This window comes from Saccostrea echinata, unplaced genomic scaffold (assembly GCF_033153115.1).
Source record: "Saccostrea echinata isolate AGI-Se365-2 ecotype Australia unplaced genomic scaffold, CSIRO_AGI_Sech_v1 ptg000030l, whole genome shotgun sequence".
NCBI lineage: Eukaryota > Metazoa > Mollusca > Bivalvia > Ostreida > Ostreidae > Saccostrea > Saccostrea echinata.
In genome coordinates, this window is record NW_026889779.1 from 14,744,415 (window position 1) to 14,767,508 (window position 23,094).

A 23,094-nucleotide genomic window follows, 5' to 3' on the forward strand; every position below is an offset into this window, starting at 1 on the left:
ATTTTCAGAGGGTGTGAAATGTATCCACTCGGGATTCTTCTTTGAAGTTCCAATAAACGCGCCCGAAACTTACCGAAGATCGAGCTTGTCGAAGAAAAATTAAAATGGTGGCAGAAGGTTTGTTAGACAATGATGGGATATTCCACCGTGTGTGAACCCGTATGCGAAAAGAATCTTACCAGATTTTGTAGATAACGTGATTAGTTACTTTAGGTAAGAAAAAATATATCTAAAACTCTGATTACTCTCTGAAACAAGTGCCTGCTTTGTGATGAATTTAAATGATTTGAACAATCGTGATTCATGTCAATTTTCTCATTGAGTCTGTGCAGAGTATTTTCGAGTTTACGTACCGAAGCATGGCTGATTTCTTTTAGATGCAGTACGTTGAACGGGGTTTGGGTATCTCTGTTGGACAAAGAAATTATTTTCAAATTCAGTAAACAATGAAGCTTGTCAGATAACTGATAGGAATAATCCAGTAGAGGGGAGCAAAACATTGATTTATGATCTGGTTTAAATTTTTATGTATTTTGCACCTCTTTCAATGAACAGTTGATTAATATTTTCCCATCAAAATTATTGTTGATTTTTTTCCATTTTTAAAACTTAAGAGGCTCTGGTACAAGTTGAATAAGCAAGGACTGATCTAAGTATTAAACAATGCAAATACTATAAAATATCCACTTAATGGTATTTAAAGTGTATTTGGAGAAAACTTTCAAAATATTCTATAAATATCTCAAAACTTAGGTTTGAATAAATGTTGAAAGGACTTCCAAAGTAATATGCAAAGGAAGAGAAGAAAAGTATGGTAAGAGGGAAAATAATAAGTATGATAAAAATATACAAACTGTTTATAAAATATTAGAAATAGTACATAAGTGCAACAGGATTATTTTCATATTTTTTTGAGTCCATATTATAGAATTTTCTGTTTATTTTATAGTACATTTTCTATGATTTTCCCTTTGCCTGTGTCTTTTCGTATTGCAGTGTCGTTGGCCGTTACGTCATTGTTGAGAGGTTGAAATGTCATAGCTAAGCAAGATTGAAAATTTTTAAACATTTAGAGAAACTTTGGCAGTTTTAGTCTCCCTCAAGATTGTTTATATATTCTTACTATCTTATAAAAGGCTAGGGACTATTTTACAATTCTTTTCATGAAGGGACGTCAAGAAAAACCAAGAGTTTTGCCACACTTCAAAAGAAACACTTTTATTAAGTAAATAATTTAATTTTGATTGTAACACGCCATTTGATTGGATAAAAAAATTACTTTATATAGTATAAATTGGGTTGCCTACGTTACAATGACTTGCGTCAAAAACGTATCGATCCGCCTGACGTAACATTTTTAAAAATTTTGTACAATTTTAAGTCATTTTTTAAGGGCAATCATCTTTTTTCTTACACTAAATGAATGAAAATTAAATTATCACGAAGCATTTTATAAAAAAGCGTAAACTGTTCCAACCCACTTTATACCATGTAGCTATTAAATTCATTCCTTAAATGAATTGCAGTATTTCACTGTTGAAATTGTAATAAGACGTAGTTCCCTAGGCTTAGCAGATTTATGTCTGTTGGTTAGCATAGTGCAGCATGTGTAAGTTTTTATTTTATATGTTATTCTGCTTTAAAAGAAAAAAATATCTAGGATTGAAAGGAAATGTTAATTTTCTTTAAAGTATGATAAAAAATAATTTACAAGAGAGACTAATTACTGATTAATATCATCACTGAATTTGATCATCTATACATAAGGATGTTTTTACAATAATATGCATACATTTTAATATATTTATAGTTGTGAAATATCAGTACATACAAAGTGAGAAGTGTAGCTCGGGATTAGGTCTTAATGCTTTAATATAAATAATACAAATTCTGCCTTCCTTTAGCTTATGTCTTGTAGATCTATTTGCATATTTTAAACACAAGTATATACATTTGACTTGGGTTACCTGACTTTGCCATTTTTTAAAGTCCACTAGTAATTTAATGGATGTAAGACTAGCAGTTACAATGGGTTAATGGCTTTGTTTTATTCAGACACAAGGCAATTTATCAGTGGGATTTTTAATGGATTTATGTATATTATATTTCTCATTAATTATACATTTTTAATACAGCGTTAATTGAGGTACATACCAAAAAATCTTGCATTAAGATCAGCATTAGTGTCATTTTACCAATTTTTAGACAATATAACTGTTATAATGATTGTCTTTGAAGGGATGTGAATAAAATTTTAGCAGAACCTTGCCAATACATGCAAAATTCATGCTTGTCTTATGATTCGGCAGTGTTTAAGTCCAAATTCCAGTAAAGTTTGGATTTTGCTTTTCTGTGTCAAGATTTCTTAGGATCCCATTAATCCTCTTCACACCTGTAAAATTATTGCATTATATGAAGGTAACACAATCTTAACAATAAGGATTTGATTAATCTGATGATTTTTGTTATGAGATTACTGACTTTCAGTGGCAAATTGATTGTCCCAAGTATACTTCAAACAGGGATTGATAAGATTTACTGACATTTTGACGTAGCACTCGTACATTTCACACTAACACATAAATGTGTTTAAGTTTAGTAGAGTACAAAAAGTCAACATGTTCTTTAGATGTTAAAAAAGTTATTACGGTATCAGGCCTGCTGAGAGGGAACAACGGTAAATGTGATTTTGCTCTACATTCATTGCAAATATGATGAGGAGTAATTTGAACAGCTTTAAAAGATCAGCCAAGTTTTCTTTTAGTAGACAAAGGGTTTTTGGGGGAAATAGTGTTCCAAGGAATTAAAATGTTAATATACACATCTATACATTGTATAAATCATTTATATAAATAATTATGTGCTTGTTGATAATTTATGTTGAAGAATGTGTTATGCTATAGTAAGTGATATATTACTCGTAAATATTGTGTAATGAATTTAGAATAAGCTCTCTTGGCTTTTTTCTTTTTGTGTAAACATGAACTATAAAGAAATTATCCATTTTATTTAGGAATTTGAGTAATAATGGATGGTGCAGAATCTGTTCGTTCAGGAAGAAGTGATAGGTCAGAAAGGTCAAGGCGTAGTCATGGTAGCCACCACCATCGTCATCACCACGGTAGCCGCAGCCGTGGCCCCAGCTCGGACCATGGCGGTCATCATCGTCCAGGGGAACGCAGCATGGATGAGCGCTCTGTGACAATCAAAACTCCGGGCAATATGTCAGACACAGAGGATAGAATGATGGGAGAGGAGAGAATTGAGGTGCAGGTCATTCCTCAAGATGATAATTGGGGGGACAACACAACTGCTATAACAGGTACATAGCATTGTAATAAATTATTTCAGCACATGTTTACTTTTGATTCAACATGCCTTGAAGATGATCTTGCAGAATAAAAATACTTGCAGGTAGAATTCAGTAATTTTTTGATAGTTTGTGAACATGTCTCCTTTGCGGAAAATTGATTTTTGATGAATTATTATCTTTCTTGTGAGACATATAATCTTTTTGATTTACTTTTATAGGTAATACAAGTGAGACAGGATTTTCTATGGAGGACATGAGAGGAAAGTTTGGCAAGGAGAGCTTTGAGGAGACCATTGGGATTGGATGTGCTCGATATGTAGGCACCACTCTGGCCAGTATCTTGTCTGTGATAGCTTTTCTCTCACCTATAGCCATGGTGATTTTACCTAAACTTGGCATAAATGGCTGGGATGCCGGTCCATGTAAACCAGATTGTGAAGGACTTCTCATTAGCTTTGCCTTTAAACTTTTGATTCTAGCTATGGGAACATTTGCCTTGTTTTTCAGGCAACCTAAAGCTACAATGCCTCGAGTGTTTCTTTTCCGAGCCGTAGTACTATTCCTGGTTTTTGTACTGACTTTTGCCTTTTGGCTTTTTTATGGTGTAAGAATCATTAAAGAACAAACTTCACCAAAGACTCAAAGTTCCCAGACACCTACAGATTCCTCTGACCTCGCAAAGGTACTGGGGATTGAGTACAAGGAGATTGTCCAGTTTTCTGTGTCTTTTGTTGATGCACTCTTATTCATCCATTATATTGCCGTCATTTTGCTGGAAATTCGTCAGTTGCAGCCCATGTTTGTCATCAAAGTGGTTCGCTCCCCAGACGGGGAATCAAAGTGTTATAATATTGGTGCACTGAGTATTCAGAGGGCGGCATCCTTTATACTGGAGCAGTACTACAGGGACTTTCCAGTCTATAACCCATACTTAGAAAATGCTTACAAGAAGCCAATGAAAATGTCAGGAATCAAATTCTATGATATTGATGGAAATAATTCACAGAATGTGCAGAGTCGATCCAGAGCCATATTCGCTGCTGCAGCTCGACGGAGAGATGCAAGTCACAATGACAGGTGTGTCCTTGATTATAGGATTTGAATGTATAAATTTTGAAATGATTGCAATTTGAAGTTCTTCAAATTGAATATAAAAACCAGAATATAACTTTCATGAAAATTTGTGCAAAGTTCTGAAATATTTGGTTCCCATTTTTAATTTAATAGAAAATTTGCTACAACTTGCCTACTTACTAGTTAATTAGATATGACTGTAAACATAGGAATTTCTATGTACAATCCACAGCACTTAATGTTATGATATTAATCCTGTAGATTTCATGAAGAAGAGGAGTATAATAGGCGCGTAAGGAAAAGAAGAGCTCGTCTGATCGTAGCTGCAGAGGAGGCGTTTACCCACATAAAGCGAATGCAGGAAGAAGCAGGTATTAACACAAAACCCTGTTGTTAAATCTGACAATGTTGTTGCAATATTTTGAAATTCAAGACAATTAGGAACAGATTGGTAGATGTGAAATAGACATTCAGTTATACTGAAAAGCTGTTTTTGTTTTTTTTTACACTACCAGTAGAGAAGGGAAAATTAAGTGATAGCTATTTATTCTGGCAAAATAACTTCATGTAGTTAAAGCCAATGTAATCAAATTCTTGGCTACCTAAATGTTTTATTTATTTCTCCCCAGGAATGACATCAAATACAAATGTAGATACCCCTGTTACGAATCTTTTAATGAATGCATGTACACATATGAATTCTATTTTTTGCTGTTTTTTTTTTTTTCATCTGTTTAAATGTACACCTGAGCTTTCAGTGATTTTAGGAAGACTCACATTATTTCAAGCCATCTACTGCAGAGTTTTGTGATTACTATGTGACTATTAGGTTTTAAAGAACAGATAAATTCATGATTGGGATGTCAATGATGGGAAATGTTTGTATTTAACTTGTCACTGTGGATTGTTACACAGAATTGAACAGATTGCAAAAAGCTTGTTAGTGCAAGTATAGAACATTTTTTCACGATTTTTATGCCCCACCATGAATATGACTGGGACATATGATGTTTGTCATGTCTGTCTTCTGTCCTTCCGTCCTTTCGACACACTTTGTGTTTAGCTCAGTTTTAAAGAAACTAATCAAGATCTTTTTATCAAACTTCATATGCTGATTCATATTGAAAGCCAATCAACTGCATCAACATTTTCTGACCTTGACCTTCCTTTTGTCCTTGATTTCACTTTTCTTAAATAAATTTTTAGTTCAGTTTCAAAGAAATATTCAATATATTTTCAATAAACCTTATATTCTGGTACATACTGATGAGAACTTTTCAACTTTAAGAACATTTTTTGATCTAGACCTTTCCTTTGACATTGACTTCACTTTTCTTAAATTTGTATTTACCTATGTTTCAAAGAAATTATTCAAGATATTTTAATCAAACTTTATGTGTTGATTCATATTGATGAGAGCTATTCAACTGCATCAACATTTTAACCTTGATCTTTCCTTTTACCTTGACCTTGCTTTCATAAATTAGTGATTATCTCTATTTCAAAGAAACTAAACATATTTGTATCAAACCTTATATGCTTATACATATTGATGAGAGCTGTTCAGCCACATCTACATTTTTTTTTTACCATGACTTTCTGAGACCTTGACCTAACTTTTCTCAAATTTGTGTTTAACCCAGTTTCAAAGAAACTATTTGAGATATTTTCTTATGTAAGCTTATGCACTGATACATTGTATGCTGAGAATTTACCAACTTTTCCAATTTAGTTTTACCTTGACCTTCCTAATGACCTTTGACTTTATTATTTATTTTGTATCGGTTTAAAGAAACTTTCAAGATATTTTCATCAAACTTCATACACTAATACAAATTTTTATGTTGCATTACTTAAATGTATCCCTGGGTGGGCATTCATGTCCTATGGACATGTATATTTATAGTGATTCTTAACACTAAAGAGTGGTCATATTTTGTTATGTAAGTTCCATGTGTAGATTTATTTAAGTGTGAAACTGAGAATCTGTGGGGTATTTAGCTGAGGACAGGAAGTGGTATGGTCAGATACTAAGAAATTACAACAATGTTGTAAGATTTAGTGCTGAGTCACGGACAGTGATAAACAGAATGACTGGTATTCCTTGTATTCTTGAAGTGGGACACTTACTTATGACCTCTGTCCAGTTAAGTGACCATTATTGTCAAGCAGGAAAGGAGGGTGCTTGATCTAGGGAAGTAGCTGAAACAGGCCTAGTATGTTATTGAGTCATCCCTATCACTTAAGTCAGGGAGTATAGCTTATTAATAAAATATAAGAACAAGAAAATCCTGACTTTAGTTTTGCATCGTTGTTATCAAATTAGGGGCAGTAAAATTTTATGGTTCTTTTTAAACACATATGCAGTAATAACATAAAAAGAGTAATCCTATGGTTGCTGTAGTAATGAGAGAAAACAGACAAGTGAAGCATTATCTGTTCACAGCATGTTTTTGTGCCGCACTGGGCTAAAAATTAAAATCTTTGCTGTAGACCTGCTAAATTGAGCCAGGAAGGAAAAAATGGACTCCTTGTCATTAGCATCCAATATTGCATCTGTTGCTGTGCTATTTTAGAGAGGAAAAAAGGTCATGCATTCTAGGCATCATTCCTTTAAGACTCCTTGACAACAAGATTCTATGATAGGCCATTAGGTTGGGAACAGAATTCCCAATAGTTTTGTTGGACTTAAGGGAAAAAAAACAGTTCATGAGTCATTTTTATTGATAGACTGATCAGGCAAATGGTGGTTTGTCATCTTCAGAACTCAGAAGAAGGGATTTAATTTACTATATGCAAAAGATTGGTAGAAGATGCTTATTGGCTTTTGTAGGTTAAGTCTAATTCAAAACATTAGTTTTTTGCATTAATTAATGTATGAAATGGTTTAGAATAGTCAATAATTGAGAGAATGCAGGATAAATTTTTTGGTTTTAATGTTATACTGTCATAATATCTGTGTGTGACTTCCTCTTAGTGAGGATTCGTGGTGCAGAACTGACAGGTAACACTAAGATAAAGTGAGTTGAGGAGGACGATTTGTTATTGATATAGTTAATAAACATGCTAATTGTGCATTTGATGGTTGTAAGTAATCTAAAAGGTTTTGTTACACAGTCACACTTGATTGGAAATTGTCTAAGATATGTGAGCCACTGAAGAAGGAAAAGTCAGAAATCTTTACAAACTTTTGTATAAACTATTTTCTGTTTTGATGAAAGTTGTAACTCTAGAAAGAATCAGAACAAAGCTGTGGAAGTGTTTAATATCTTCTGATATAATTAGTTTTCCCCTCTCCCCTCTGTTTGATTCTGGATGTGCAGCCTGACAGTATGAGGAATATGTTGTCTCCCGCAAAGGTTCAACTTCATTAACTGTATCGTCTTTATACTCAAACTCAAATGCAGTAGAGCTTTATGAAGTTAGATGTAAAACACGAGACATGAAGGCCGAGTGTTTAATTAGATTCATCTGACAATCAAAGGAACCCAGTACAGGTATAATGTGAGGGCTGCCATGATTTTCCTGGAATACCTGGGGCTCAGCAATGCTCCACTCTGCATGTACTCACTTTGTCTGCTAAATTAACATTTGATGAAGAAGAATATCAGGATAAACACTCCTCTCCAAAGCATAAAGGAAACCAAGGGTGTATACAAAGAATAGTAGAGGTTTTATTAAGGACGTTTTTGCCTTTTTTTGGACATTCTTAAATCTTTGAACATTTGCCACTTAAGAAGAACATGTTTCGTGTTTGTAGGTAAATTCCAAAGGATTTAATGTTTAAAATATGGGAGACACCATAAGTTGAAGTTTAAAATATCCCTGAAGTTAAATGGTAGGATCGCTTAATGGCCACTTAAAAGTTTATCTTCTTTTCCTCTGCTTAATATTGATCATGTTGATATAAAGAAATTCCATCCAGCACTTGCTTTTATTTAGACAGACTTTTAAAGTACAAATAGAGTGGAATTAAATTTCAGTCTTAATGCAATACAATATGTGTAAAGTGTAGGTCACAAGTTAGAAGTGTGTTGGTAATAAAAATAATCTTTCAATCTAACTTGTGACTGATATTGACAAATCTGGCATTCTTATTATCTGAATGTGTGCTTTTCTTGTGATGTTTTTTGTAAACAGTAAATATTATACACCATACATTTTACTGTAAATTTTTGTACATGAATTTCTACAGTTTATAAACATATCATTGGTTATTCTTCTTGGCTTAAAAAATATCAAATATCAATTGTATTGACTTCAATGTTATTAAATTCATAATTTATGTAGCAACTCCAATGTTATTAAACATGTTAAATTCTTATTTTATGGATATCTATATAAAGAGAATACAGTTGAACTTCAGTATCTTGATCATCGATATCTCAAATACCTTTGATATGTCTAAGTGAGTTGAACGTACCACCCACATTTTTTCTATGAATGAAGAATGAACCTCAAACCCTTGGATATTGTGAAGTTTTTTCACTTTCAAAATTTTCAGTCCCATCAACTTTGAGATAATGAAGTTTGACTGTATGTTGCTGATACATTTTATTTGTGGAAAGTAAGCTATTTATTTACAATATACACGGTGAATGTTGCTGTAAATCTTGTTTAAACCGTTCTGATATTATTGCAGGGGGAGCAGCCATTCCTATGGACCCTAATGAAGCTGCCCAAGCAGTGTTTCCTTCAATGGCCCGGGCTCTCCAAAAGTATCTCCGTGTCACACGCCAACAGCCAAGATACACCATGGAATCTGTGCTGAACCACTTAGCAAGTTGTATCAGTCATGACATGACACCAAAATCTTTTGTGGAGCGTTATCTAAATCAGGGGGTTGTCATCATGAATGACAAAGAGTACAAAGAAGTGGAGAAATGGATTCTCATCTCAGATCAGCTGCTGACTCGAGAACTAGAACACAATTCTGTGTTTCAGTTGCGTCAGAATGACATTTCATTATTGTGTACCGCTAAAAGACTGCCCCATTTCAATCTTACAGAAGAAGTCATAAATCCAAAGACCAACAAGTTTGTGTTGCGGCTGAACTCGGAAACCTCTGTATAACCGAGAGAAGGCATATTGTTTTCGAGTGTCATTGTATCATACTATTCACTTTTGTTCCATTCTGTTTCCTATATCCCTGTGAAAATGATTGTGTGCAAAATATGCTCTGTGAATAATGTTGTATTGTAGAGAAGGAATGATTGTTTGAAAGAGAAACAGGGGCCAAATGATCATTCATGAATTTTCTGTGTGTTTAACAAGTTGAAAACAGATGCAAATGTGGCTAGATAATTCATTTCTTATGGTTCATTTTACATATATACATGTTGTACATGGTATTGAAATTTAAGAATGTAAAAGAGGAATCGTACATGTCTATTGTTGTTATGAACACATCAATGTTCAGTATTGCCCAATTGACCACCAGTTTATTTTTTTTCCCTTATTCTATGCTAGCATTTTGATGGCAGTTTTTCATTTTGAACTGGTTTCTCCAAGAGAGATCTTTTGCATGAATGTTTGTATGCTGTGTTCATCAAAAAAGTCCTCATCATTCGGTAATAAATGTGGCCCCACACAATGTTTTATAGTTCCTCAGAGGTGCCATACCTAAACATTGTACTTAAATCTCCTTAATAATCAAGAGTTTGTGATGTTTTTTCTTTGTCACTTTTTACATAAGTTTGCATGTAGCAGGTAAAGTAGACCAAATAAATCTCTCTTTTTAAAACTTTTGGTACTTGTAAAAATGGTCCACTTAGTAATATACTCAGAATAAAGCTTGGTTGTTTCTCATCATTTGCAAGAATCCTTTGAATTACATACAGAATTTTTACATTCCTTTTCACAGCTATCTTAAAGTTGCACAATATTTTTAATCTTAAACATGTTTGTATCGGAATCAAAAGCTTTACAAAATCTATTTCTTCAAGTGTTTTGTATAATTTTTCTAAATGTGCAATACAAGATTTTCTTTTATATCCACGTAAGCATTTTCTTGTATCAAAATGTATTGATAAACTTTTACTTTATTTTTTTTTCTGAAAGGGAATAAACTCTCATGAAATGAAATTATATCTGTATTTTTATGAACTTTAATAGTAATGTTTAGTTTTTGTAGAAAATGTACATTTAATTAGTTCTGAGCTTGTAAATATATTTTTTTTCATGATGGTGCATAATTCTTTTTTTGAACCCGATCTCTTAGGATCTATTACACTTTTATATTCCATACCTCTCTTTTGTGTACATGTATTATTTATTTCTTTCTTTCATGAGAAACAATGATTGTGTAAAATTGCCCGTGGTAATTACTATAGCTTATTCAACAGAAAAACACAGAACTAGCTTTTGCAGCAGAAGATGGAGGCACACATTTTATAAACATATTTTTAATGTTTTTATTGTATTTTATGCATTAGAATGTTCTTCCACTTATGAAAATAATATCTCTTTTTTGGGATGAAAGTATATTATTTCTTTTTTTTCCTAGTTTTCTCAGGTCTGATATGTTTTTCAATAACGGATACATAAAATGGAAGAAAATTTAGTTTCTAAAAGGAAGATACCTTTAGCTGAGGCTAAATGTTTAAGTCAGTTTTTCTCTTTAAAGTTCACAGATCTGAAATTTTAATAAAATTGCTATATGTTGTGACAATAGTTAGTTAAGTCAAATTGTACAAAAATAATAGTTTGTAATAAAACCTTAAGTTGACAAAAGTTGTATTTGGTTTGACTTTCTCAATGTATGAAAAAAGATAAATGTGGGAGAAAGGTTTCTGCTTCAAATGCATTAGTCAAAAAAAAAAAAAAAATATTAATTTTTAGTTTCTCAGACCAAAAGTGCAACAAACAGATTTCTTTTTTTTTTTTTTTTTTACAAAGCAGATATCTCTTTTTCTTGTCAGTCAGTTTGCAGAATAATGATCTTAATTGATTTTTTTTTTTTTTTTTTTTTTTTATTTTATTTATTTATTTATTTTTTTTTTTGGTTCTTTTACATTGACTAAAACATACTCAATTTTAAATAATGTTATACCAAACATTTTTATAAAAGTTTTTTCGTCAAATACCATATTGATAAGAATAAAAAGGTCTATCCATTAAGGTGTGAAAAGGGGTATAACTCAATTTTCTTTTTAAGGATATCCGATCTTCAGCCAGGAAGGATAACTCTTAAAATTATTATTTAATTCAAAAAGTCTTAATATGGAACTTGAAAACTTTTCATGCAAAAATTTTCATTTTATTCATCTTAATATGATTCAAGGTTCTTTGAAGTCTTAGAAAGGGTTTGTGTTAAAAAAAAAAAAAAAAAAAAAAATGACATTTGTACCCAATAAAATGCAAAAATGAATACAGTTTTAGAGAAATAAGATTTTCTTGAATCTAGCCTTAGATACCAAAGCGTATTACCATGATATAAAATTAAAAGTTGTCTGTGATGTCTTGCAATGAAAGCACGAGCCTTTTTACACCATGTACATGTGTATTATATAATAATTGAAGGAAACAGAAGACCTAGAATACCAAATAAGTATAAAAAAAATTCAAAAACATGCAAATTTCTCTGAATGCCTGGATACCTATAGTTTTTTAAACTGAAATATATTTGTTGATTAATTTTCAATTAGAAAATGCATAGTTCATGTTTCTATTTGCTTTCCCTGAGTATATAATATTGGAGATTTGATAATTTTGCCAATAAAAGTGGCCCCCAGACAATGCCCCCCCCCCCCCTTGGACACACACATACTTTTGAAACCGTTGCTACTAGGCCTATGGAAATTGTTCGGTTTGCCATATTTGATAATAAACACGTACACATGTATTTAATACATGGATATACTATAGTTTCAATACTTACTAGTAAAAAAAATCTTGGATAAATGGCTAGAATTCGCCTATAAATTTATAAACTTTTAAGAAAGATCATGTAACTAAGAAAAACTGAAAGTTACAATTTACAGGGTCACAGGTGATTTTTTTTAATCTGTTGAATTAAAGGGTTAGGGGGAATACTGTAAATTTATTCAAATAAGGCTAACTTTAAATAATGTTTCTTTGCCCTCTCCCGACTCAGAATGAAACTAGAAATATGTCCATAGGACATGAATGACCGCCGAGAGTATATTAGTAATGCAACATGTAAGTTTGTATTAGTGTATGAAAATTGATGAGAATATCTTGAATAGTTTCTTTAAAATTGAAATTGAAATATAAACTTACATAAATATATCTGAAATGGTTTCTTTAAAATTAAGCAAAATGCAAATGTAAGAAAAATGAGGTCAAGGTCACAGGAAAGTTCAAGGTCAAATGTTTTTGATGCAGTTGAATACTTCTCACAAATATGTATCAGCTTTTTTAAGTTTGATAATATTTTGAATGGTTTATTTAAAACTGAGCTAAACACTAATTTAAAATAAATGAAGTTAAGGTCAAAGGAAAGGTCAAGGTCAAAAAATGTTGATGCAGTTGAAAAGGCTACATCAGTATGTATTAGCATATGAAGTTTGATAAAAATATTATGAATGTTTTCTTTAAAACTGAGTAAACACAAATTGAGAAAAGTGAGGTCAAGGTCAAAGGAAAGGTCAAGGTCAAAAAATATTGATGCAGTTGAATAGCTTACATCAGTATGTATCAGCATATGAAGTTTGACACTAATTTAAGAAAAGTGAGGTCAAGGTCAATGGAATGGTCAAGGACAAAAAATGTTGATGCAGTTGAATAGCTCTCATCAGTATGTATCAACGTATGAAGTTTGATAACACTGTATTGAATGGTATCTTTAAAACTGAGCTAAACACTAATTTAAGAAAAGTGAGGTAAGGTCAAAGGAATGGTCAAGGTCAAAAAATGTTGATGCAGTTGAGTAGCTCTCATCAGTATGTATCAACATATGAAGTTTAATAACACTGTATTGAATGGTATCTTAAAAACTGAGCTAGTCGCCCGCGTGGTTAGAGTGTCTGCTCTAGAGTCGCGGAGTAAGGAGTTGATCCTTAATACGTCGCGGGTTCGAATCCCACTGTGGGACGTGGAGACCGGTCCTTCAGATGAGATTGTACAAACCAAGGTCCCGTGTCACAGTAGGTGCTGGCACGAAAAAGATCCCTCACTGCTCAATGGCCGTCAGTGCCGGGAAAAGGAAAAAATTTGCAGCTCTCCACTGGCAAGTGGTGGCGTCTCCATATGAGTGAAAAATTCTCGAGAGGGACGTTAAACAACATACAAACAAACAAATAAAACTGAGCTAAACACTAATTTAAGAAAAGTGAGGTCAAGGTCAAAGGAAAGGTCAAGGTTAAAAAATGTTGATGCAGTTGAATAGCTTACATCAGTATGTATCAACGTATGAAGTTTGATTACACTACCTTGAGTGGTATCTTTAAAACTGATCTAAACACTAATTTAAGAAAAGTGAGGTCAAGGTCAAAGGAAAGGACAAGGTCAAAAAATGTTGATGCAGTTGCATAGTTCTCATCAATATCTATCAGCATATGAAGTTTGATAAAAATATCTTGGATAGTTTCTTTGAAACTGAGCTTTGAACAGAGCTAAATGCAAAGCTTGACGGAAAGACAGATGGAAGGACGGAAGACGGACATGACAAACACTATATGCCCCGACCATATTCATGGCAGGGCTTAAAATGGGTCGGTAGGAAGGCGAGAAAATTTTTTTGAAAATTTCAATTTCAATGATGAATTTTTAAAATCTATTTTCCAGAATACATAAAAAAATAAACAAATAAAAGTGATTCCCTCCTGAAGGTTAAAAAAAGTTTTGAGCCATTTTAAGCCAGTCGGTCAGGAGAGGGCAAACTTTTTTTTTAAGATGGCCTAATTGTCGCATTAACTTTTCCTCCGTTTCTTTATACAGATAAATAAGAAAAAAAACATGTCTAATCTATAAGCAAACGATATCACATGCTTGAGGTTTATGTCTCTCAGTTGATTCGATATGCAAAAGCATGATCTACGTATGAACAATTTATTAAATGAGGCAAGCTATTGACAAACACGTTGATGAAACAAGGATATCAATAGTTCTCGTTTGAAGTCATCATTTCGCAAGTTTATGGTCAATACAATGACCTTGTCAGCACATACAACCTATCATCGAGTCAAATGCTGACTGACGTTTTTCATACTACATTGTTAGGCCATTATTTATACACTGAACTGTCTACGGATTTTTCCGGTTTTTCCCCCAGTAATGACAAGGAGCACACTGCGGGTGTGTCCGGTCGGCAGGGGATGCTCTCTCATCCATGGCACCTGATCCCACCTCTAAATTTTGAGGTTCGTGTTTGCTCTGCTCCAATTTGTATCGTTTCATTGGACTTTCGAGATTGAATATTATCTTCAAATTTCATGCTCATGATAAATATGCAAGCATCTTTCGCCATCAGAGCTATTCCGAAATTTCTGACGTTTTCCAGGCGTTTTTTGTGGTTTTGAAATTTGACTTGCTTTCCTGGTACATTGTACGTCAAATATCAAAATCGTGAAAAACGCCTGGTGAACGTCAGTTCAAAACCAGCTAATAACATCGGGATCGGTATTCCGTTACGTAAAGTGAAAGTAATCTGTTGTTGTTTGGGTTGTCAAGCAAATTGAAATGATCAGAATAATATATTTGTCATGTTTGTTTCTTGAGGATAAAACTAACCCGAACAGAGGCATAATTACACTAATTTAAAGTATGGCAACAGCTAAACCCGAAGTGGATTTAAAATTATTGCAAATTATTGGAATTGAACAATTAAAAGTAAGTAAGTAGGCTTCACAGTTAGAAAATGAAGTTTCAAAGACAATATCAAATCTATTAAGCAGAATAACCTGACATTTTACTTTGTAAAGTTTTTTTAAGAACTGTGTTTAGAAAAAATGGCAAATAGATCAGTCAACAGCAAACATGCTTTAATTAATCTGCTTGTTTATATTATGATGATGAAATATTTAGAATAACAGTTATGGTGTCATTTTTATCAAATTTTGAAGACTTTGAATTCCAACCAATGGCTGTCAATGGATTCTTGAGTTATTACTTATAAAATTTTCTTTATGTTTAGGATAAAGAGTCAACTACTGTGCTGAAATACAAAACAGTACATGAAAAAATCCCAAATGAAAAGAATGCAAGGTTCATGTTTCCAGGTATTTCATAATAAGAAACATTTATTGGGAAAGCAGGGGGGAGGCATACACTTTCAATTCTTTCAAATCTAAAGTTTACACCTAAATCTTTCGGGACCAAGATACAATGTTTGCCCTCCTGCAACTTTTACTTGATGCTTCTACTTTGAAACACTGGTGAAGGACCAATAGAGTGAGAGAATGGGGAAAATTTCAATGATTTATGTTCCAGTTGGTCACTAAAATAGAATAATGTGTGAAATGCACTCTTACAGTTTTGATCTAACGTGTACATGTGAAGACTAAACAATGGCTCATATATCGCTGAACAATCTGTTAAATTGCTTGAAAAATGATACTTCACCTCCTGTTTAATTTGATTTCATTGAAACTTGGTACAAGTTCAAAAAACATCATGACACTTAATCTGTAATATGCAATACTATTAAAAGCTTATTTCAAGTCTAGCTGCAACTAATTCCACTATAATAAGTACAAACCAGTAGAGCTATAGTTTCTTCACAGACTTCTTAGTGATTTTTTAAAATGTATTTTTGAAAAAAGAGATATTGCATTGCAATTATATTCTTAATATCTGTTCTTAAAAAGTCTAGCTCTCAGGAGATGATGCCTGTATTTTAGATCCAGAATCATTCAAGGTAAAAAAGAAGGCTAAAAAGGGGGAATGGCTAGCAGAGCAAAAGGAAGGAGGTCAGACTTTTAAGCAGTTTCAAAATCACATCATTTCCAGACCCTTTGGGCGTAAAAAGACTATCTACCTCATCCCATTGGTTTTTGAAGAGGAACCTGTTCCAAAGAATATCCTAAAGCCTCTATCAAAGTATGCTGCTATTTTCTTTGATTTGCCTATCAAAATTGGCAAACAAAAATATATGGTAAAGGATGTACCCAACAGAATCAATGAATTCACAAATAATTTTCAAGTGGATGCATCAGCTGTTTTGCAGAAAATGGAGGTCCCTGCAGATGCTTTCTGTGTTGCTGGGATAACAATGTGTGACCTTTATCCTCGTGAATCTTGGAACTTTGTCTTTGGTCTGGCAAATTTGTCAGGTTCTTGTGGAGTGTATTCTTTAGCCAGATACCTGTCTAACTTTGGTAGTTCAAGAAATACAGTTTACAACCCAGATGTGTAAGTGTCTATATTTACCAGTATTCTTTACATCTATAATATAAATTGGTGTTAATTAAAAAGTAGGTTTATAAATTAAATCTTATGAAGAATTTTAGACTTAAGTTATTTTCACAGTATATGAGACCGTTAGTTCCTTAGTTTTTTAAGATTTGGAAATAGAATAAAGTAAAAATTCTAAAGATACAGAAATGCTAGAAAATTCCATTTATACTTTGTAGAGAAAAAGGGGGAGAGGCAACCATCTTAAGAAGAGCCTGCAAAGTAATGTGTCATGAAATAGGTCACATGTATGGACTGAGACACTGTATCCATTTCGAATGTCTGATGAATGGCTCCAACCACTTAGAGGAAGCAGATAAAAGACCCACATTTCTTTGTCCATTGTGCCTCAACAAATTCTATAATATAATGAAGTTTGATGTTGAAGAAAGGTACAAGAAAATGCTTGAGTTTTGGAAAATCCATGGACTACCTGAGGAAGTGGAATGGTTAGAACAGCGACTTGCTATCGTCTCCTCAGCCTTGTAAACAGGGATAAAAGGGTGGGGGGGGGGGGGGGAGTTCTATTAGTGTTCAAAAGCCTATCACCTAACATATTTTAAATACTGTGCAAATTTTTGTTTGAAATACATGTAATGTATTTTCTGCAATGTTCTTTATGTTAATTTTTATAATGTAAATAAAGGTTACCGTAATCAATCTTGTTAGGTAGTTATTAATTGATGTTTGAATTTCAAATATTGTTGACTGGAAATCAAGTAAAATAAGACCCTCTTCTAAGGATTTCAGTTATAGAGAAATGCTGCTTTGATGGAGTAAAAAATTGTGCTCTTATAGCTTTGATATTTTTTTAGAGGAAAAACGGTGATAAGAACTCAAATCATGAGGATTCACAAAAGGTGAAATCTCCCTCTCCTTCCCTAATTTATGGCACACATTCTTCATACATGTACTACACCCTGTTTAACGATATGATTTGCTCTATGTATTTGTTGGAAGACAGTGTTCTAACTGTGGGTCTGTCCCAAGATATTGGAACACTGTTACTGAAAATATTGAGAGTTATCTTTCTTTTAGTAACCATGCATATATACCGCCTATAAAATACGTACTGCATATTGCATATAAAAACTAGTATGCATGCATGTATCTTTATGAGGCAGTAGCGGATTTATTGGAGAGAAGGGGGGGGGGGGTTCAAGCATTTTGTCAGTACAATTCAATTCGTTTATTGACCAATTAAGGGCCCTCATGGGGCAAAAAGAAAGTACATTGTTAAAATGTATATAATGATTATGATCATATACACGAAATACAATATACATATACATAAGAGGGAAAGAATTGCTTGATTGATAGAAAAGACATACAAGCAGGGGAATACCCAAAATATTTTATATGAACATAAGACTTGTATACAGTACATCATATATATATATATATATATATATATATATATATATATATATATATATATATATATATATATATATATATATATATATATATATATATATATATATGCATACATTACTAAACCACATACTTGAAAGTATCATACTTTTTTACATAATTAATAATAATAATAATAATAATAAAAAAGTTACATTCCTAAAATTTATGGTAATGTATTTTGTAAAAAACTACAATTCACATTCTCTATCCAGAGTTGTCTTCCGCTACGCTCCCAAGAGGTAATCTAAAAAATACTTGAGTATTTAGTTGTTTTCGTCTACTAGTATATAACATCAAGCTATTACTGGATCATTGCTAAATGTATATCAAATTTTGTAATTTATTTGGGGGCCCGGGGTAGGGTATTAACATTACTAAAATTGAGTTGCAGTGAAATACCTGTCCCTTTTCTCCTTTCTCAAAAAGGATTGTTCCCTCATCCAATCTTTGGAAAAACCTATTGCCCCTGTGAGATAAGCTTACCTAAAACGTTGAAAACAGCTTCTTCTTAATGAATATAAATGCTTAAGATTAATTTCAACTTACCGTATCGGTAGTTTTTTTTTATTTAACTTTGTTTCGTTTTTTTAATTGGGCCGGCCCTTAGATACAGTAATATCTACATGTATTTAAAAAGTCTGTAGATAAAGTGAATGTACCTTGACCAGGTTAGTTAAACACCGTTATTACGTGTATGTAACTTCAATATGACTAAAAACACACAGTAATACGATCCTTACGATGATATATTTTATTAAGGTCTGCATTAAGTCATGGCCAGTCTGTGTGTTATGCAAGTCAGTGACACCAGGTCATTGATTTAGAAGATAGTGCTCACCTATCCATGATCTATAATATTGAATTGTATAGAGTCGGTCGTAATTTAGTGCTATTATTTATAAATCTCATATAAATAAATCTCATGTTTTATTTGTTGCAATCACTTTCACACGCTGATTAGTCGCATCATCAGCGAATTTTCTTTTTGGAAATTCGTTTGACAGATTACACTTGCAAGCATGTATAATAATTATATGATTAGTACATTGACCGCTACAGTAAGTGACGCAGCTAGAAAGGATGAGAAAATCCCTAAGTTCCACAGTCAAGTTCAGGTTGGTTACCCTTATACCTGCCGAGTTCCAAGCTTGAACAGGTCTTAAATCTCTTGTCGGAAAAAAAAACAAAAAAAACTGGCTTCCATGTCCATTTTGTGGATTTTAAAAACTAACAAAATTAATGTTGTTTGTGGTTATATATATATATATATATATATATATATATATATATATATATATATATATATATATATATATATATATATATATATAGTACGAAATTTTACTTGTTACGAAAATTTGCGTTGGTCTTTAACGATGTTTCAGGTGTGCGTAAGAAAATGTATAAAAGGAAGAATTAGTGACAGGACAAATTTCTACTCACAACAAATGTTAAAAATTACAAAGGACAGAAATTGCTGAGTAAGAAGTTTTGTATTTCAATTATTGTGACTCGGTTCAAACTAACTCTAATCGGGTAGATGAATCATTTTGATCAAAGTCGACGGCGGTTTTAATGCCAGTTTGACTAAAACGCCATACCTTGTATTCTAATCTTTTGTTAAGGTGTAAGATCATTAAATTTTAATCTGTGTCTCTGTCCTATTTTTGGGGCATTAAAAATTTCAAAGTTATTGAGAGTAAATGGTCGTTGACATTTTTAATATATTTTTTAAAAAAAGCATTAATCCACTGGGGGGTTATTGATTGTTTAACTCCACTGTATACCACCTAGCTGTCCAACCTTGGATTATACTCTATCTCGACTCTCCTGTTGAGAAAAAAAATCTTTAAATTTTGTTGTTTCAAAAAGAGGGGCATACTACAACCTCAGGTACATCCCGCGCACTTCTGGCTTCAACCATGTGACAATTGATCAACAGCTATATAACCATAAAACCAGTTTAAACTGGTAAAGATGTATTCCGTATTTTAATGAAATAACAGAAAAACTAGATGTAACGAATATTTGCACAAATGATTTTTTGGTGTAATACATAATTTATTAAGATTCATGCAAATTACAAAAGTAAAGGATAAAGTCGGTGATTAATTAATAAATCACTGTTACAGTATGAATTATATGTACACTTAAAGCACATCTTAAATTTTTTAAAACTAATTCTGTGATATGCATTTGAATCTTTAAATATCCCTACATTTGTGATAAAAAATGAAACATTTCGGAAGTAAACGAAGTGTTTCATTTATTTAAACAAAGGCGGACCCTGCGCCGATGCCCCCTACCAATCTTGTTTGATGGGAGATGTTAGTTTAGAGGTGAAGCATGGTTTATGTGTAGAATTATATGTATTTTAACATCACAAATATAAGCAAACAAAATGCAAAATATACATGTCCAAACATTAAAATATGTACATCTTACAGGCCCGTAGCAACGGTTTCAAAAGTGAGGGGGTGGGGGGGGCAACTTCCTAAAAACAAGATGTGTTTGTGAAACACTGATGCCCCCGTATGGCAGCTTATGGCAAAGGTTAAAGTTTCTTAAATGCAAGTCAAACTCCAGGTCAAGAAATCAAAAATGTTGGTACCCAAAGAAAGGTCTTGTCTCGAGGAATATATTAGTACCTGTGAAATATGAAAGCCCTAGTAAAATCCGTTGAAAAGTTTTGCCGTAGGTTAAAGTTTTTTCAAAGTAAGTAAAACGACAAGGTCAAATGAAGCCCAAGGGAAGTTCTTGTCACAAGTTATACACATGATCGTGAAATGTGAAAACCCTAGAACCAAACGTTCAAATGTTATGACCAATGTTCAAAATTTTTAAAAGTAGGTCAAGGTCAATGCCAAAATTGTTGGTATCCAAAGGAAGGTCTTGTCACAAGGAAAACACATGTTAAGTATGAAAGCCCTAACACCAACTGTTCAAAAGTTATGGCCAAGGTTAAAGTTTTTCAAAAGTAGGTCAAACTTCAAGGTCAAGGTCAAATGGTCAGAGTTGTTGGTATCTAAAGGATGGTCTTGTCCAAAGGAATGCATATTTGAAGTATGCCCTAACACCAACTGTTCAAGAGTTATGGCCAAGATTAAAGTTTTTCAAAAGTAGGTCGAACTCCAAGGTCAAGGTCAAAGGGTCGAAGATGTTGGTATCTAAAGGAAGGTCTTGTCACAAGGAATGCATATGTGAAGTATGAAAACCCTAGCACTAACTGTTCAAAAGTTATGGCTAAGGTTAACTTTTTTTCAAAATTGAAGTAGGTCAAACTCCAAGGTGAAAAGGCTAAAGTTGTTGGTGTGCAAAAAAAGGTCTTGTCACAAGGAGTACACATGCGAAGTATGAAAGACCTAGCTCAACTATTCAAAAGTTATGGTCAAGGTTAAAATTTTTTCAACAGTAGGTCAAACTCCAAGGTCAAGGTCAAAGGGTCAAAGATGTTGGTATCCAAAGAAAGGTCTCCTCACAGGGAATGCACTTGTGAAGTTTGACAATCTAATTAAATTGGAAGTTTGAAAGCCCAAGCTCCAAGTGTTCAAAAGTTATGGCCAAGGTTAGAGTCTCATAAAATTTTGCAAAAGTGGGTCAAACTCCAAGGTCAAAAGGTCAAATATGATGGTACTCAAAGAAAGGTCTTGTCACAAGGAATACACATGTGAAATATAAAAGCCATGGCTCCAACCAATCTAAAGTTATGGGCAAGGTTAAAGTATTTCCGGACAAACAGACAGACAGACGGACAGGGCAAAAACTATATGCCCCCGAATCTTCGATTACGGTCAAACCAAAAAGAGTGGGGGCGGGAGGGGGGGGGCTTCCAAAAATAATCTGACAAGCATAAAAAACCTATTACCTATATAAATCCTGGAATCTGCCAATGCTCGACGATACGTCAACAAAACGTGGGGCTGGGAGTTCAACCAGCATCTAAAAGCAATGTAGCAAACTACTAAACTCAGAAAAAGTAGGGGCGGCCCCCAGCGTTCTAAGGACCTGGCTTATTTTGTCAAAACTACACAGATTCTGGGGACCTATCCCTCTGGATCGCCACCAGGGCTTCGCTTTGGACACCTGACCAGTAATCTGACGCTTTGGACACCTGACCAGTAATCTGACGCTTTGGACACCTGACCAGTAATCTGAAAAAGCGTGTGTCAATAACAATAATATATCTGTTGACGCCGGCTTCTTCACTTGTCTCAGGTCAGTATTCGGACAGACACTTCTTATACAAGTGAGAACTTATAGAAGTTGTGTAAGTTCACTGTTTTATTTTATAAAGTTCAAAATGGAGAACACAGGACAATAAGTACTAATGGTTTTCAATAGCAAAAAGCTTCTGCCAAAGGTCTCGGAGCCGTGGGATGGTAAATCATAAACAGAAGTGGATCCTGGAATTTAGGGGAAATGACAACAGAGACAAAGGGTATATGATAGTATTTCTCAAAATTTCGTTTATGAAAGTATTTTGCTTATTATTGCACAGTAATAATTATCTTAATTTATACTCGCTGTGTTAAATCATTTGTGTAAAGAATGTTAATTTGAAGACCATTATCTGTATATGACAAATAAAATTATATGGGTATTAAGTTATCTGTCAACTTTTCCAATAGGGGATGAAATGTTTTACGACCATAGAAGAGGATAGGAAGTCACATTGTATTCATTCTAATCAGGCCTGTAGGAAGCAATTTCACTTCACTATCAACTACCAAAATTCCTTAATAAGCAAAAAAAAAAAAAAAAGGCACAAGCATACAAGCATATACTAGCCATGTTTTCTATAGTATTCTATATATTGGCAAAATTATGACCCCCCCGTTCCCCCCCCCCCGGTTCCTACTGCCATCTAATGGATATTAAATTTTTATTTCTATTTGATGCCCTTGTCTTTGGAATATGTGCATTACTAAGCAACATGC

General features: G+C 33.2%; 2 protein-coding genes across 3 annotated transcripts; both read left to right on the top strand.

Annotated features, from left to right (window-relative positions):
* Positions 1-54: 54 nt before the first annotated feature.
* On the top strand, positions 55-11,119 carry LOC133197363 (vang-like protein 2). Its single transcript, XM_061333357.1, has 5 exons — positions 55-213; positions 3,014-3,322; positions 3,532-4,390; positions 4,649-4,758; positions 9,030-11,119. The coding sequence occupies exons 2-5, from the start codon at positions 3,028-3,030 to the stop codon at positions 9,458-9,460; spliced, it is 1,695 nt and encodes a 564-aa protein (XP_061189341.1). The 5' UTR covers positions 55-213; positions 3,014-3,027; the 3' UTR covers positions 9,461-11,119.
* Positions 11,120-15,021: 3,902 nt separating this feature from the next.
* On the top strand, positions 15,022-17,242 carry LOC133196413 (archaemetzincin-2-like). Of its 2 annotated transcripts, none has more exons than XM_061332307.1 (4): positions 15,022-15,178; positions 15,483-15,567; positions 16,189-16,699; positions 16,921-17,242. In XM_061332307.1, exons 1-4 carry the CDS (start codon positions 15,113-15,115, stop codon positions 17,228-17,230), a joined length of 972 nt encoding a protein of 323 aa, XP_061188291.1. In that variant the 5' UTR covers positions 15,022-15,112; the 3' UTR covers positions 17,231-17,242. The 2 variants fall into 2 exon arrangements, with proteins under 2 accessions (XP_061188291.1, XP_061188292.1); XM_061332308.1 differs by having other exon boundaries at positions 15,143-15,182.
* The last annotated feature ends 5,852 nt before the right edge of the window (positions 17,243-23,094 follow it).